Source organism: Trachinotus anak, unplaced genomic scaffold, assembly GCF_046630095.1.
Source record: "Trachinotus anak isolate AG129_WGS33_773 ecotype Australia unplaced genomic scaffold, CSIRO_AGI_Tana_v1 ptg000026l, whole genome shotgun sequence".
NCBI lineage: Eukaryota > Metazoa > Chordata > Actinopteri > Carangiformes > Carangidae > Trachinotus > Trachinotus anak.
This window is the reverse complement of record NW_027273877.1, coordinates 8,758,251-8,775,368: the sequence shown is the minus strand read 5'-3', so window position 1 is coordinate 8,775,368 and position 17,118 is coordinate 8,758,251. Positions and strand designations below refer to the sequence as shown.

General features: G+C 42.8%; 1 protein-coding gene across 1 annotated transcript; it reads right to left on the bottom strand.

Moving 5' to 3' along the window:
* Positions 1-1,729: 1,729 nt before the first annotated feature.
* rnd3a (Rho family GTPase 3a) lies at positions 1,730-16,454 on the bottom strand. The gene is made up of 5 exons (XM_071464305.1): positions 16,148-16,454; positions 15,486-15,573; positions 6,791-6,900; positions 4,547-4,681; positions 1,730-4,306 (listed from the first exon to the last, which is right to left on the bottom strand). The coding sequence occupies exons 1-5, from the start codon at positions 16,295-16,297 to the stop codon at positions 4,061-4,063; spliced, it is 729 nt and encodes a 242-aa protein (XP_071320406.1). The 5' UTR covers positions 16,298-16,454; the 3' UTR covers positions 1,730-4,060.
* Positions 16,455-17,118: the final 664 nt, after the last annotated feature.

Below are 17,118 nucleotides of genomic sequence, written 5' to 3'. Positions count from 1 at the left end.
ATTAAGTACCATGTTTTCTGGTTAACAATAAAACTTTTGAATACATTTCTTTTGTATTGGCCGCCTTCTTTAAATGTACACATTTTATTATAAAGCCTGTTTGTATCATTTATAGAATATTTTACTTTACTAGCATTTTATAGTCATTTGGATCTGACAGTGACTTGATGTCTGGGGTTTGAGCTGGAAAGTCCGGGTCCAGCTAACTGAATAAACAGGTTTGAATCTAAGGACATTTTTTCTGACAATGCTAGGCTTGAAAAACTGAAAAAACCAGCTTGTGTCATCATCAACATTCAAATCAAGGTAAATCATTTATCTGTATATAAAGAACAGGGCTCAACAGAGGATTTACACTATTGTTCACATGACTATGGCTTATTCCCCACCCAATGTTTAACCACCAGGGCATTATAATAGTTCCTGTCTCAAGCTCACATCCCATCTCCGTTTATCTGGGTCATTAAAAATAATAAACCACCTTCAAATGTCAGAACAGAGGCAAAAGTAAACTTTGCATAATCGACCAAAGCCCATATAAAACCACTGGAAGAATAGACCGCATTTGTGGTTTCTGAGAAATTTGACTCCGGGCATGTCTGAAAACCACCATCATCATCATCATGAGCTGCAGGGTTTTGTCTGAGGGTTGCAGAGCAGGAAGCAACCAGGCCTTAAATAGGCCACACCTGTGCCGCCATGTTCACAGGTGTTTCCTCTGCCCTAATGAGTTACATTTAACAGGTTTATCACATGATGGAAAACAAAATATTTCTCATACAAATGACAGCCAATTATCTAAGGTCAAATACATATCAGTACAGATTTAATACCCGAGCCTCCATTTTTGTGCATGTAATGTGAAGGAGACTTTTTGGGAAACTATAGTTCCTTTTTTAAATGAGGATGTTGATTTTCCCACTTCTTGAAACATTTAATCTTTGGTTTCTTCAAGTGCTGAGTAGAAACCTTTTATATATTTCATATAATAGATCTATTTGATTTGAACATTTTTCCGTCCTTCAGGTATTTTATGTCCAGTTTCAACTCAGAAAGGAGACACCTGTGTAATTTTGCTGATTACATAAACATAAAGATGTTCTGGGAATTCAAGTTGTTTATCCGACAGGTGCTGCAGTCCATATCTGATTCTTGTTGAGCACGTCTTTACCTGCTTTGACCTACATCTGATTCCTGTGTTTACACAAGCTCTTTTGTTTGTGATTGAAACAACTAGGAGTGGTACACACAACGCCTCAAATTTACTGCCTCTAAAGGAGAAATAATGATTCGAGGCACCGCTGTCTACATGAATCAGCTTTAAGGTCAACAACAAAGAGAAGGTCCTCGATTTCAGCCTGGAGTTGTGCAGAAATAATCACTGTCAGAATAAAAGTGTGAAAACAGGTGAGAACCCGGTGATGCAATGATCAGAAAGATCTGCAAACCTCAGATTGCTATGAGCCTTGTTTTTTCACACTAATATGATATAAAACGTATTTGAAAATACCAGATTCAATGTGCTTTTTACATATTTCTATATCTGTATCCTGTGAGCAGAAAAAAAGCCTTTTGTCTAACAAGTGTAAACGGATTTTTACACATAAATTAACACGTAAATGAACTTGTGAGTAAACTGGGTAAACAACTGGGATATCTGTACCTCTGAAACAATCCCTCTTTGCCACATTTTACATCTTTTTCTCACTCAATGAACAGAAAACACTCCTTTTCAATTCCATTTGCATTTATTCTAAAGGGAAAATATATAATTCAATAAATATTGTGGCGACAACATTGGCAAAGACATTTTGAAGGTGACATCAACATTCAAGAAAACATGATAATGTACATGGGGAAGAGACAACAGATTAGGAAATGAAGATAAGAGTTTGGCCACCGCTCTGTCGAGTGTGACAGACCTGGCATTTGAACAAGCAAATGGGGAAATTTGAAAGTTTCATTAAAAGTGCATCAATACCTTTGATATTAAAACAGCTTCGTAATTGCACAGTTGTTCAGAGGAAAACCATAAATTCAAAAACACTATGTTTTTTTTTTTTCCAGACAAACCAATTTGTTGCTTACATGTCAAATTTCAAAAAGTTAAAATGTAGAAAAAAATAAAATTGTCCAATTTGAGTTAAGGCCCGGTCACACCAGAAAGTGACAACAAAATCATCTCTGCACCATGAAATATATGGTGAGGGCTAATTAGTAAACTACTGTAGCTGGCAAGCTAACCGCTAACTCACTATCCAGCTGTGCTAATGCTAGTCAGATACATTAGCCCTCTGAGCTTCTGTCCATTTTCTCTTTGTTCTCAGGATTTTACATAATTTTATTCAATAAAAGAGTTAATGAAGGGGGAAAAGCCCTCCATGCTAACAAGTTTACTAAGTGTTAGCTAGCAAGTGTGGTTGCCAACAGTCAATAAGTTCACATAGTTTATTCAAAAGACATATTTGTACCAATGAATTCTGTCTCATAGCTGTGTATAAACCATTCCTCCTTTGTGGAGCAGTTTATACTCAGAGATTAAATAAAAGTGAAGCGTGTTAACACAGCTAATAAGCTACGATAGCATCCTCCGGCTCTGTGTTTGCACTGTTAAGCCTGTTTACTTTTGTTCAATGGTGCAAATCCACCATATTTTAACTTGGCTTGAATGAATACACTACTTTTTCTGTGGGAATTCATTTATTTTGCTGCAAGTTAGTTTTAAACGCTGGCGTGACTGGGCCTTTATGAAGATATTACCCAACGACAGAGTCAGAACACTTGAGGGAAATGCAAAGCAGAGAGCTCTGATGTTTTCAGAGCCTAATAAACAAGCTTTAATTGTTGCTTTCATTTCCACTCCCTCTCTAAAGTGCGGCGGGAAAGTGAGTCACAGTTCGAACTGGCTGTCAGACTGTCCTCATTTAATGCAATTAGCCAAATTTTTCACTTGCTAGGTGTTGGTCAACTACAGCCCTTTGGCCCATTAGGGTTTTAAAATGTGTTATGCAAGTTATTTCTGTTTTTTTAATTTAAAAACTGTGGTTTTTTTATGATTGAAAATGTTTTGTTTTATCACATGCACTGAAGGGAACCCTTGAGACTGAAAATAGTTTTCGGCCTTTTCGGTTATGGCTCCCCGGTTTCATACAGAGGAGTCTGAAATTCTGTTAGTGTGGAGAGCAGTTAGGATAATCTGTCTTCAGAGAGTCTTTATGCAGCTATGGCTGTTGAGGGGAAATAAACGGGCACGCAGTGGTGGTCTGGTACAGATGAGTAGTTTTAAACTCAAACAGCTTGGTTGCGATTAATGGTTCAGCTTCTAGGATCAGCTGTTCATGGTAGAAACTCATCAGGATGACGCTAAAATAAAACAAGGACGCAGTTACACACCAATGACTTCACATTATACTGACAACATATCAAAGACGGGGGACACACAGCGTCAGGTTTCCTCTGCACAGCACTAAGAAACTCCTCCTCTAATCTCCTCTGCACACAGACTAACAGTTACAGGAGCAGGGGTGAATCAGTTGCAAACCACAGTGACAAGTTGTTGTATAAGCCCATCGAGCAAAAAGTCTTTGATCCAGCACAAACAACAGCAGCTCCCCTTTTTTTCCCCAGGCGGCAAGCCTCCATCTCCATCGCCGACTTCGGCTCTCATCCAAAGGATCAATGTTCTTAAACCCTTCCTTTACAAATGAGCGTCTCCTAATGACATCACTCCTCCTGCTCATTTCCTGTTCGTGTGGAAAGCCTTGACCGCGTCCGCTTCGTCCTCCCAGAGGAAGCAGGTCACTTCCCCAAGCAGGTAGCCCGCTGACAGATAGCTTCCTTGTCTGATAGGGCGGGGGGCCACATGGATTGAGACGCTACTACGCATTGAGTTTTCATTGGTGCAGAGTATTCCAGTAACATGAACATGAAGCTTATTAAACCCCTTTCCAGACAATTCAGGGGTCTTTAACATGCAGGAAAGAGCGCTGCCCCATAGATTCCTGCTTGCACTGTGCTCTGTCCTCATTCTCCTCAGTCTAATCCCCCTCAGTCTGATCAGTCACATGACAGAGCAACTTTTGGCTTTGTCCTTCCGGAGGTCCGAGGCCACAGCCGCCAGGTCGGGCCTACTGGGCATGTGTGAAATCCTCTTGTTGGCGCGGGCCTTACTGCGCTTGACGTTTTTGTTGTTTTTGTTGATGCAAGCCAGTGTGGCCACGTGGAAAATGTCTCTGACGCTGTTCTCCGACTGCTGAGCCGAGCACTCGATGTAGGGCGCCGAGATCTGCTTGGCCATGCTGGAACCCTGAGGAGGGAAGACGCCAAATATGGTCACCACCGGAAGAAAAGGCTTGGAGGTCAGGTTAGTAAAAGGCCATTACACGTGCTCGCGTCAACAACGACGGAAGGATTTTGGCTCTAAGGGATCAATTAAACATGGCTTAAAGCAGAGTACAATGAGCAGTTATTCAGAGATTAGTCACAAAATTACATTCAAATATCTGGAGTTTAAAAATTTGTCATTCACAACATTTAATCTGCGTACCTGGTCATAAGAGACGGGTGTCTGTCTGTGGTTGGAAAGCTCCACCAGTGTACTCAAGTCAGTGCGCAAGTCTGATTTACATCCAACCAACAGCATTTTAGTGTTGGGACAAAACTCCTGGATCTCCCCTTTCCACTGTGGAGAAAGACAAAAGCTTTCAGAGAAAATACAACGTTTCCTCCATAATTCATTCAACATCACTGAGAAAAAGGGAAATTATCTGTCACTGCTAGAAAAAGGTCAAATATGGGAAAAAAACATTAATATCTAGTTGCAATTTCCCAACAGATCACAAATCTGCAGACAAAGCCTTGAGTTTGAAAACAATGACTTAACTGTGATACAGCGTATTAAAATATGTATAGCCAGAATGACCTGGCGCAAGATCCCATGAGTTTCACCCCCCATCACCCGCCCTTTAAGTACAAAGGTTAAAGCTGCCACTTCCTGGAGCCCCTCACACTTTGAACCCTGGAAAGGAACAACAAATAATCCCCATGTTTCCTCCCTGACAACAATAAATGCTCTGTGATCAATGGTATTTCTCCAGGGGCTTTAATCTGAGGCTAATGTGCCTCAGGGCTGACCGGCTGGCTGGCTGAGTGTCTGGGGCTGGCTGGTCACGGGATCAAGTTCATCGACATCCAAAAAGGAAGTTGTTTTGTAGAAATGGGTCCATCACTTTCTGGCTGTACCAATTGTGCTAATTCGAATGTATACAATCATTGCCTGAAATGTGACCTTTGACTGACACTGTTAAATTTGATGACAAGTCATCTACAAAGGCTTCACAGTTTCTACAGAACTTATAACACTCACATTGTAGCTTGTGATCAGCAGCAGTTACCAAGACAACAGCTTCATATACTACTGACTGCAAATGATATATCCTATAACTATAACTATATCCTAACTATAATGTGCAAAACAAATGCACAAGAAGTTTGCATTTAGACCTACAATATGGCAGCCATAGCCTCTAGTATTTCTAGACTAAGTATTCTTAAAGACTGGGGGCACTGAGAGACCTCGAACTATAACATCAATAGTCATAAAAGTCTAGTTTGGTTCTGCTGCCAGATGAAGTGTTAGAGGTTTATCACCAAGGCGAAGTCACTACAAACACTATTGCATTGGCCATAAGAGCTTGGTGTATATAAGGTAGGAGTCATGATGGGTCCTGGACTTTGGATCTAAAGGCGTTTTCAAGTAGGACTAGATAACCAGTGTCATTTAGTCATTTTCCACTGTGGTATGATTCGTCTGGGCAGATCTGAGCACGACAATCGTGCTCAGATCTGATTTATTACAAACTTTGCTCTGCAAGTTTGATCTAGTCAATAAGCTGCCGGTGGATGAAGGTCTGACCTGGACGTCCGAGGAAGTACGTTGCCTTCTTGATATTTGGGAAAACAGGACTTTCATCTGAACCTTCTCCCTGCATTTACTTTCTCGCTTCAGCAAAACCAAACCAAGGGGAACACAAAGTCTACCAACTCATCCACTGATTCAGACCAAAACAAATTAACTACATCTTAAGTCTAATTGGGACTGGGGTGGATCCTATTTCCTCAAGTCTTAGGTCTTGAGGGAACCTGAGCAAGCTCACTATCAGCTATGATCACAGTTAACTGAGCTGTCTGTGTCCAAAATGTTATTTAATTTAGACCTAATCTGGTTTTGTAACTTTTATGGAGAACTAAAAAAAAGCCATAATGAAAACAGGAAGTTCCTTATAAAATAAAAGACAGACATACTAGGTGTGTTTTACTGCAGAAAAGTCTTATCAAAGCCTACAACCAGTCAGATGACTGATGCTTACGTCCAATACATGCTCTGACATGTGGTAGTCAGCCATAGCCACAGTCATCGGATAGTAACCACCAGCAGCTCCATGTGAGTAACCGGTGCTTTGGCAACACCTCAGTAGGAGTTTAAAGCAGTGGAAAGCATTACTTCCTTCTCCCAGCCGCTCCGGGGACTTAACCCAGCGACCTTCCAGTCACACCACAGCTTTACAACTTCACATCACAAGACCTGACCAAGGCTACAAAAAAAAAAACCCTGAAACTTTTGATCAAGTCAAATGCAACGTAGCCTTTTGTCAGCACATCAAACAAAATCAAAGTGATCAGACTTTAAAGCAGAGGAATGTTTGGAGTTTAAAGGCTAAGACTTCCATTAAGCATATCAAAGCCTTGATGATCGTCTCCTGAATGAATGAGTTGGCGAAGAGCAACAAACCTTTTTCAGTACGCTGTCAAGTGTTTCAGGGCGGCTGATGTCGAAACAGATGAGGACAGCATCAGAGTCTGGGTAGGAGAGAGGCCTCACGTTGTCGTAGTACGGAGATCCTGGAACAAAGGAAAAACCACAATAACATTCAGATTCAATTTGGCCGCTCTTTGAAGCCGTTACACAAGGACACGGACACACAAATCTTCACACACCCAGGTTTACGCAACAGAACTTGTCAGTGTGACCCTTCACTTCAGCTGCTCCACTCGTGACCACACAATGAGCTTCAATTGCTCCCAGACACATCTGAAGAAGCGGTGGCCAGCCGGGGCAAAGACATTTCCCAGATTCAATTTGCTATTTTCTAAACAGGCATCCAGCTCCAGGAAAACCTTGACATTAGTGCTTTAGAGGAGAAAATTGAACAATTTGTGTCACTAGTCTCATTTAGCAGAAGATGTCCAATTTAAGACCTGTTCAGTGGATGGTACTTTTAGAACTGCGAGGCCTAAAATTGCGCAAATCAGTCAATCTGACCGCAAGAGAAACACATATTGGAAAGAAAACCTGGTTATGTTTTAAAGGAAAAGAGGAGTTTTCTACTTTGCCTTAGGAACATGGATGTTTTCTTGTCTGAAAAGGAAATACATGTACTCAAATGAAGGGCAGCTACCAAAATAAACGGCTTCAAACATATTTCATAAATGCATGAACACGGTCAAATCATTGGTTTAAACTCTAAAGCATTTCTGACAGTTAGTCTCTTGTGACATGATTGCAGCACCATTGCAGCTCAGCCATAATCCATAGCAACCAGACGAGAAAAACAAATATGCAGCATCAGTAGAAAAAATGTGCTGACTACGGCAAGATCACTTGTTGAAGAAATCCTCTTCGGAGAAACAGAGAACTTCAGAGCGAGCAAACGACTCCCACCCCAAAATTGAAACCATGTGTGAGGGGGACGCCCATCTCTCCGCCAGACTCAAACATCTCCGGAGAGGAAGGGCAAGGAGGGGAGGGGGAGGAGGAAGAGGAGGAGGAGGAGGAGGAGGTGGCGTCATGTCAAGGTGAGTCAAGATCACATGACGAGCAAGAGCTGACCACACACACAACTGGCTGCCAAGAATCTGGAGAATTTTGTTTTTTGTAACTGAAGGTTCCATGGGAGGTCCTCTCTAAACACTGCTGTGGAGAAAAGCCAGGAATGTCCTGTCACACACACACACACACACACACACACACACACACACACACACACACACACACACACACACACACACACACACACTTGGAGATCTAGTGTTCCTAATCTAAACAGTCTGTGTGAGAGACGACACCGTTTAAACAAGCCATGCTTCCTTCCAGGCCTGAGCCTCGCTCAGCGAAGCACGACTCTCGCTGATGTGTCTACAACTCCTGCGTGCAAAAATCTGAATCATTTCTAAACTCATAATCATAAATCCCTAATGTTTGAGCCAGGACGGTCTGGGAGGGTGACAATTAACAATGCAGTGGAAACTGTACAACTGTTGCGCTCTGAAAAATGATATGATAATTTATATTACACATAAATCAACGTCTCTAAAACAGTTATGAACATTATTACTTCACGAAGGTAGGATTTAATGCAGGACTGTTGTATTAGGGTGCGTTATTTTAGCTAGGTGTGCAAAATACACTGGAAACAGTGTATTTTATACATATAACAGATCAAGTTAAAGCTTAAGATATGAGATACATAAACTGATCCTGTTCACAACTCTCTATCCTTTGGCTGCTAAGCTAGAAGCTAAGTAGCTAACATTATGTAGTGTTTTTTAGCCAGGTGTTCACAGTGGTGATTTTAGAGTCTGTTGGGGCCTCAACGATATGTGAAGAGAAATAATTTGACACCAATGACAAATATACAAAATCTTAACTTTTTTTTTTTAATTCCAAATGTTCACTTTAATAGGATTTTCAAAACATGAGCTTAAAGAACGCAGAAAACCTTTCAAAATATAGAATCAAAACCTAAATAAATAAGGAAATAACGTCAACGTTGGCACATTGTAAGTAACCCACATTAAAGATAAAGCCCCTTTAAGGAGGTTTCCTATTGAGTGGTGTTGGAAACTTAGTGATTTCCTTGCAAGAGTTGGCAACTTTTAAGACCCTTTAATTCTCAACTTGATTTTGTGGGAAGGGAAATTGCAATGTTTTCTTTGGGGGGGGGGTCAAACCCTCCATTCTACAGTATCACTTTTCCAAATGTTAATACACATGGGCCATCCAGATTGCAGCTAATTTGTGTGTCTTAATGCCTATTACCATTTCAAAAACTGAAAGTCAGTTAACTATGGACGCCAGGAAGTACACAGAATAAATTATTTGGATGTCTTGATAGAAACATAATGCGTTTCAGATGGGAACGCGAAGGCTCGTCATTTCCCACCAACAATTTTCTGCTTTTCTGCTCCCTCCCTAAGAATCTTTTGGAAAACCGTCCGATAGGTGACACCACCCAAACAAAAAGGCTCCACGCTGAGCAGCTATCATCAACACCGCATAGGAAGTACTCGCCGAGGAGGAATGTGGGATCCCCCCCACAAGAATTTATTTTGCCATTTTTCATGGTTGTCTTGCAATCAATCACAACCACATTGCATTGTTAGGCGTTTTTTTTTTTTTTTTTTTTTTTTCCAGCCCTTGCTGCCTGGTACCAATCACTGGAAAAACAACCCTGCGACTGAAAGGAAAAGTTGTAAAGTTGTTTGACATTTGGAGACACACATATATTTGTGCTGCTGGGCAGAGTGTGTGAGGTCTTGTTGTTGACATGTCTCCAAGTGTTTGCACGTATCCCCATGAATTTACCTGAAGGTTTAAGTATTTATAGCTGCAAATCCTCCAAGTACATCCTTGTAAACCATTCCAAGATTCACAGCATAAACAGGAAACCGAGGCATGTGGCACGCTGAAGTGTGTGTACAGCTCTGAATGCTTTTCAGGACATTTCTTAATAGGAGATCTGCCGTTTATAGCAGAGTTGTAGCTGCATTAGGCCTGCGTCTGAGACTAAACTCAGCTTTGAGGTCATCTTCCTGCCAACTGGAAAGATAAGAGGAAATCCCACAGCTAACACACACACAAAGACCTGGTGACTGTCATCTAATTAGCTCCTGTCATTGTTCTCCCACAGGATCTCTAAATCTGGACGGAAGACACACACCCTGTCCTCCCTCTCTGTCCTTTAAACACACACTGACACACACTTGTGTCGCGCTCACGGCAAATGACTCCTATTGAGCACAGTGGCGGTGTAACGCGAAGCAACAGAAAAACTTCCACTGTGGTCCCGAAATGAATGAAAAACCAAACCATTTTCCATGACTGAGTAGAAGCTCTTCCAAGATGTAAAAATGTTCTTCCTTCCTGGTTTTTTTTTTTTCGGGGCTGGTTTCCACAACAGCTGGGATAAAAAGCACCACTTAATGTAATAAATATACATGAAACATGGTGGAAAATACATCCTGCTCTATTCATGCAGTGTGAGTCATTATTAAAATTCCCAGATGTTCCCTCACTTCCATCAAAAAGAAAAAAAAATTCCATGCAAACTGACATGAAACTGTACAACACATGCAGCCCGACTCGTGAAGTAGGCCAGCTGCAACCGACAAGCCTGAAGGTACAGCAACAGGTCTGCAGGCCTGCTGATTTACTGCATAGTTAACATAGCAGAGAAGAACTGAGCTGAGGGGTGGTGAGCGAGTGTGTGTGTGTGTGTGTGTGTGTGTGGAGAGGCGTTAAGCCTTCAGGGACACCTGTAGAAACAACACACAGCGACAGGCACGTCCAGCCATCCTCCACCGTCAAGCTTAAATATATATAACCTCTCACCAGCCAGACATACTGACACAAGCAGAGCAGGAGACAAAGAGCAGTTTGATCCATTATCAGCTGTTGTTGCTGTGGTTACTGAGATGTCTGTTGCTTCTCCAAAAGGCATCATGGCAATACAACACGACTATATAATACAGCATCAAACACTACAATATGTTAGGATGCAATGTTTGACAGTTTGATATGATGTGTATATAATATAATACTATGCACTCTGTTACAATATTATGCAATAATAATGCATAACGATGCCAGTGGCCCACCCAAAGGTTCAGAAAATATAATCTTTACACACCATGGATGCATCACACAAACTTTAAGCAACACAACTTCACTCAGTAAATCTACTTCAAGCGCAGCTGAATTAAATACACAGACAGTTGTCAGTTAAATGAATTAATGCTGGCAAGTTTGTTTACATCGGATATTCTGTGGGCGACGTGCGGTGATAGCAACTACTCTGGATGACACAAACAACACAACCTAAACTTTTCCAGCGAACGGGAAATATGTTGCAATGTGCAGTGTGTTGTTTTTTAGCCCGTGTGTTTACATGTTAGAAAATTAAGTGCAGTGAATTAGCCATTTTAAGTCCCTGTTTGTTATGTACCACTCAATGCACTGACAGCTGTGCCTGGATCACTGACCGAGGAGCTTCTTCTCTGACTTCTGAGCAGATTTACGGACGTCCATTTGCGGTGGTGCGATCGTGTCTGTGAGCTCAGGTTTGACTGAATCACAATGTTTTTGGTACAAAAAGTGAGTTTTGGATCTTGGTATTTGATGACTTGTTAAATCGTTGATCTGATTTAGTTCGGAGATCAGTCTGAGTGTTTTGATACGATGTGTGACAGAAGACACGAAGAGCTCTCAGCCACTTTTATTTTGTTGAAGCAGCTCTCAGAGTGAAAAAGGCTGGAGACCTCAACTACTATATGATTACAATGCAATACGATACCACTAAAACAAAGAGTTTGGCTTCTTCTGCCTAAATGTTTTTGAATACTAAGCAAAGATACAAGAGCTTGGGCTCGGAAAGACACTCTGACATCAGTGAAGTTATGATTAAGATCAGGGAGTATCTGAACAACAACGCCAAATTTTACCACTCGGCAGTTTTCAATTCTCAATGCTCCAAACACATTTTGTCAAAACACAGAAATGACCCCCCCCAAAAAAAGAAAAAACTTAACAGCCTGAGGTGTGCAGACCTAAAACACACTGAAGATCCACCTGAACAAGCTGTGGAGGTGGAAGCCAAGACGTGCACATGCATCCTAACAGGAAGCACAGTGCAGCAGGTGAAAGTCAGGTAGGGGAGTCATGTTTCTAAATGATGGACTGAAGCCAGACACAAGATACAGAAATCCTTCCAGGACATTACAGACAGGAAGCCTGTTAATCTCTCCCATGATTTCACTGTCCTTCAGTTCACACGCTGTATCGCCGGCAAATTCCACAGTGATTCAATTTTCCCTTGGAAGCGAGGTAGGGCTTTAGTGAGCCACGCCACTTCTCCCTCACTCCGCTGAGGATCTGGGCCTGCTGGGTACAATAGGGGTCTTTGTGGAGGAGGAAGTAGAAACCTTTAGTCTGAGGAATGCCAGACATGCGGCTCCAATTCGCTGAGCCCAGAAATGTGATCCAATGCAACAATGGCTGCCGACAGAGGAATGAAGGGGGGCACAGTGTGTGTGTGTGTGAGCAGCAGAGGAGCTTACAGAGTGCATGAAAAAAGTCTCATAACTAAGCTGTCCTGCAGTACGGGGGGGGGGGGGGGGCACATGCAACATGCTCTAGAGACTACAGAAAGAAACGATAATCTGGGCCGCTCCAACCAAATTGTCATTATGTACCTCCCTTTAAAACTCCTTTATCTGATCCTCTTCCTGTTTTCAAAATAGGCCATCTTTTAATGTGCAGAGGTGGCAGCTGTTCAACAAACAAAAAAACAGCACATTGTTCCATAAGGATCCCATCAAACGAGATCCACAGGGCCGAGCACGTGCCTCTTTGGAAGAACTTGAGGTGAAAGCGCCTGAGCTTCTGAGGTTCTCGTGCTTTTCTGACAAGATTTTATTGAAGGTTTTATTTGTCCTAGCTTTGGGAAATTTCCTAAGAGAGCTGGAGCAAACATCCTAGACTGATATGTGAAATAAAATTAAAAAAAACACTAAGCTGCTGCAGTCCTCTCCAGCACAAGTACACAATGGGGTCACTTGTAGTGACAAACCCACATAGATTTATCACCAACTCTGCAGTTCCTCTCAGCTCTGAGCGTTTTAGCGTCTTTTAGCTTTTGTGTTTAATCGCTGATGCAACAAGCAGCTTTTTTTTTTTTGTTTTTAGAGGACAAGCTCTGATAAACCCAACAAATGGGACCAAAACAGCAAACTTTGCAACTAATCAGTGAAGACAGTGGAAAATGTAGCAGAGAAAGAGCCAGATATTTCCCTCAGGAGGTGGTGGAGACCAAAACAGAGCTAAAAAAAAAAAAATCATATTTACTCCAGGTTGCCAGAAACAGGCAGGATTAAACAACTACTCAGTGTATGGCTTGTTTCAGTAAACCTAAGTGGTCAAAAATAAAGAAAAAAAAACACTTACTGGTTACAGCTTCTCACATCTGAAAATTTTATGCTTTTTTCCCCCATTTTGCTAATTAAATATCTTTAGGTTTGGACTGTTGGACGAGCAATTTAAAGACATTACCTTTGGGAAATTGTGTTGGGCACTTTTTTTTGCTATTTTGTGACTTTTTGTATTTTAGAAACTAAATTGTCAATAATGAAAATAGCCGGTATTTGCAGCCCTGCCTGATCTACCTGCTTACAGGCTCAGAGACGCATTTTTTTTTTTTCCATTTCTAATGTGGAAAATGAGAAGAGACCTCTGGCATGCAGGCGCTGAGCCAAAGGGGCTGCTCTGTTTACCTTTGCTGGCTTCCTATCCTCCTGTTTGATTCTCAAACAAACACCTATGCAGCCCATTCAGACATGCAGGCAGGCAGGCAGACAACGTAAACCGCTTCCTCTGCCGGTGAAAGGAGCGGCGGAGCATCAAAGGCTGTGGCCTCAGCCCCAGCGGGCCCCACCCTCAGGCTGGGAACCAAAGCCAGCGCAGACAAGCAGGGTGGTGGTGGGGACAAATGGAAAGCAGCACAACTGGCAGGCATTTACCTTAATGACCTGAATTACTCTCATCACCCTCCCTTTTAAACACACACCAGGCTGCTCATTAGGCCACTCATCACTGCAGAACAAAGCCCACCACAGTGTGTAGGTGTGTGTTTGTGAGGGAGGGGTGGCAGTTTAGTGCTTGTCTTCATCTCTGCATCCTGGTCTTTGTCTGGGGTCACACACATACATACAAGCGCACACGCACGCACACACACACCTCTCCAGCACACCTCAGGAGATAAAGCCAATGGGTGTCTCTACAAAGAGACCGGTCAAGCCGAAAGCTGTATCAATCACTGTTTGGGTGTGTGTGAGTGTTGGGTGGGGGTTTGGATTGAAGTTGGGTGGGGGCGGCTTGGCTCTGTCTCAGACCCACTGATCTAATAGGAACCGCGCCCCCCCTTGCTGTTTTATGAAGCTGAAAGAAAAAGAAAAATGGCTCCAGGCGTGCGGCCAACACAGTGCAATAAAACATAATTCTCACTCTGGCCGGTTTTCATTTCTTCCACATCACACACACACACACATACTGTAGGGGTGGAGGAATCTGAAATTTGAGCTCCTTGTTTTGCTTGCTCGTAGTGTTACTGAGCTTGGAAATGAGTATTAACTGCTGATGCATTTATTTTTTCATTTCTTGAAACTTTGAGATGCTGCGTTTGCTGCTCCAGCTGCGGTTACGTTTGTGTCGCAATCCGAATCTGTAAAGCGACTGTTTCGTTTTGTTTCATGCTGATCTTTACATTTGAGAAACTCGTTCCAACATTGCTCGGGAATTCCAAGCCAGAGACCCGCAACAGCTGGCCGTCGGCTTGTCCCCACCCATCACACTCACACACACACACACACACAACATACAGCTCACTCACGCCTGACTGCTGTGCCATTCACTGCTCAGGCATTGATGGATGGGAAAGTGGGTTTGTTCACACACACACACACACACACACACACACACACACACACACACACAGGGGACGCAGCAGCTGGTTTGGACCCAAAGTCCAACCACCAAGCGATAAAAGCTGCAGAGCCAGTACACGTGTTGCACAACAAAACTTCCCCAGAAATCGCACTGAGAAGTGTGTCCTCCAGATGTATGAGTGTGCGCTCGGTTCAGCGCGTCATTATCTCCCCCTGTTTCTGCTCCAGCTCCGCTCAGCTGGGAGGAATCCATTATGAAATCCATTCTCTCTGATGCATTTCTGTGTTAACGCTAAAAAAAAAAAAAAAGAACACTGCAGACAAAAGGTGAGCACCACCTAATCTGAGGGGAAACGTGTGGGGCTCGTAGGAACAGTGACTCCTCTATGAGAAAGGATTAACCCAGCTTCACTGATTAAAATGGGTCATGGGATAATTTCATTATTCAAAAACACAACCTTTATACCTCTTTATATGTCATGATTTAGACATTTTATCTGAGCATTAGTGTTAGTCCCTTAAGTTAACAATTATCTAGTTGTACACAAATCTTATCAGCAGTTTGCATGTCCACAGGGGCCACAGAGGGGGGTTGCGCAAGTGAGCCGCAAGTCCGGACGCGCCTGGACATTTCACCACAACTCATCTGCCTGTGACACCCAGCGCGAGGCAGAGGAGGCAGGAGAGGTGATGGACGGCGTGGTGATTACCTGAGGTGTCCCACAGGCTGAGCTCGATCCTCTGCGTGTCGATCTCGAAGCTGGCTGTGTAGTTTTCAAACACTGTGGGGACGTAGCTCTGCGGGGGGGGGGGGGGGGGCATGGAGAGAGAGAGAGCCAGAATCAGAGAACAGGCCTTGTGGGAAACGAAGTGTTTCAATCTTACGACTTAAGATGCCACTGTCAACCAGCATTCATGCAAAGCTCAACGGTTGCAACACACAGCCATGCATCACATCTCTCTCTAACTTTTTCACATTAAGGACCTAGATTGTCACAAATTAGACCACGGACCCCCATCTGATAAGATTCCTAACACAGACAGTGTTTGAATCCCTGATAAAATATTCACCCTGACATTGTGTTACATATGGATGCAATTATAGTGAAAATAAATGATTCCTTTTTTGTTTTTTCCTTTCTTTTTTCTTTTTTTTTTGCTTGGGACCCCCACAAACCCCCCTCAAGGACTCCTGGGGGTCCCCGGACCCCACTTTGAGAAACACAGACACATAGTCCATCATCATTACTTAAGCATCAGCCCATCTGACACAGAAAGCACAAGGTGATCTGTAACCATGTGACAGTGTATTATTGAAAATCAGGCTAGTTAGCATCATGTTAATAAGAGTGAGGGGTGTGCAGGGTCTCACCTCCGGGAAACAGTCCTTGGCGAAGACGTGAAGCAGCGCAGTCTTCCCGCACTGGCTGTCCCCCACCACCACGATCTTACACTTCACACTCTGACTGGGATCCATGCCGGATTTCAGAGATAATTTCTGACAAGAGCGTCTCTCCTTCATTGATTTGAATCGGGATTAAGTGTAAAAAAATCGAGTCCAGTCCTGCGTGAGAGAGGGAGAGAAGCGTCGAGACGTGAAGCGACAGATGCGGTCGCGGTGTCTTCCTTCCAGCCTGCCTGCTCGCCTGACCGCCTCCCCCGGTGTCTCCGCCTGCTCTGAGCCGGTAAATGCCATTTGCCTGTATTTATATCGTGGCAGGAGCCAATGGCAGCGGCTCTCCTCCTGCCTGGACGAGGCTCGTCCCTCCCGCAAGCCTCCACACAGCAGCCTGCCGGGCCTGGCCTCCAAGATGGCGCCCCCTGTAGACTCGCCACAACTTTTAAATCAATTCGGTTAAAAAAACATATATATATATGGATGAAGAAGAAAGTCAATTTAAATTATGACTTTATTTTGTTTGTTTGTGAGGCGGTGAAATTTAAACAAAAACGCACAAATACAACATCAGGGAAACATCATGGTTGACAGGAAGCCCCAACATGTAACCAGTGCTAGTTAAGCTTTATTTACTCTGTTCATGTCCTTATGTTTATGATTTGTAAATGCCCATATTTTTCCAAATATGTATAAAATGGGAAAAAGATGCAAATAACACAATATCAGAAAAAACTAAGGCGTTATACATTGTGCTTCCATGAGTATCAACTCAATGCTACTCGCTTGTTAGCTTACCAGCTAACTAGCTTAAACCGAGCTGCTAACTACACAATTAGCACTCAGATAACAAAATTATATTGAATTACTGAAGGAAATACTTTTTTGTTTAATATGAGGTCTAAAACTAAACCATATTAAAGTAGCGTCATTTTCAAAAGTGGACA

Coding starts and splice junctions, on each gene's coding strand:
- rnd3a (XM_071464305.1), bottom strand. CDS start 16,297: ATGAAGGAGAGACGCTCTTGTCAGAAATTATCTCTGAAATCCGGCATG. Junction 15,574..16,147: donor CCAAGGACTGTTTCCCGGAG/GTGAGACCCTGC, acceptor CCCCCCCCGCAG/AGCTACGTCCCCACAGTGTT. Junction 4,307..4,546: donor CACCCGTCTCTTATGACCAG/GTACGCAGATTA, acceptor TTCCCTCCTCAG/GGTTCCAGCATGGCCAAGCA.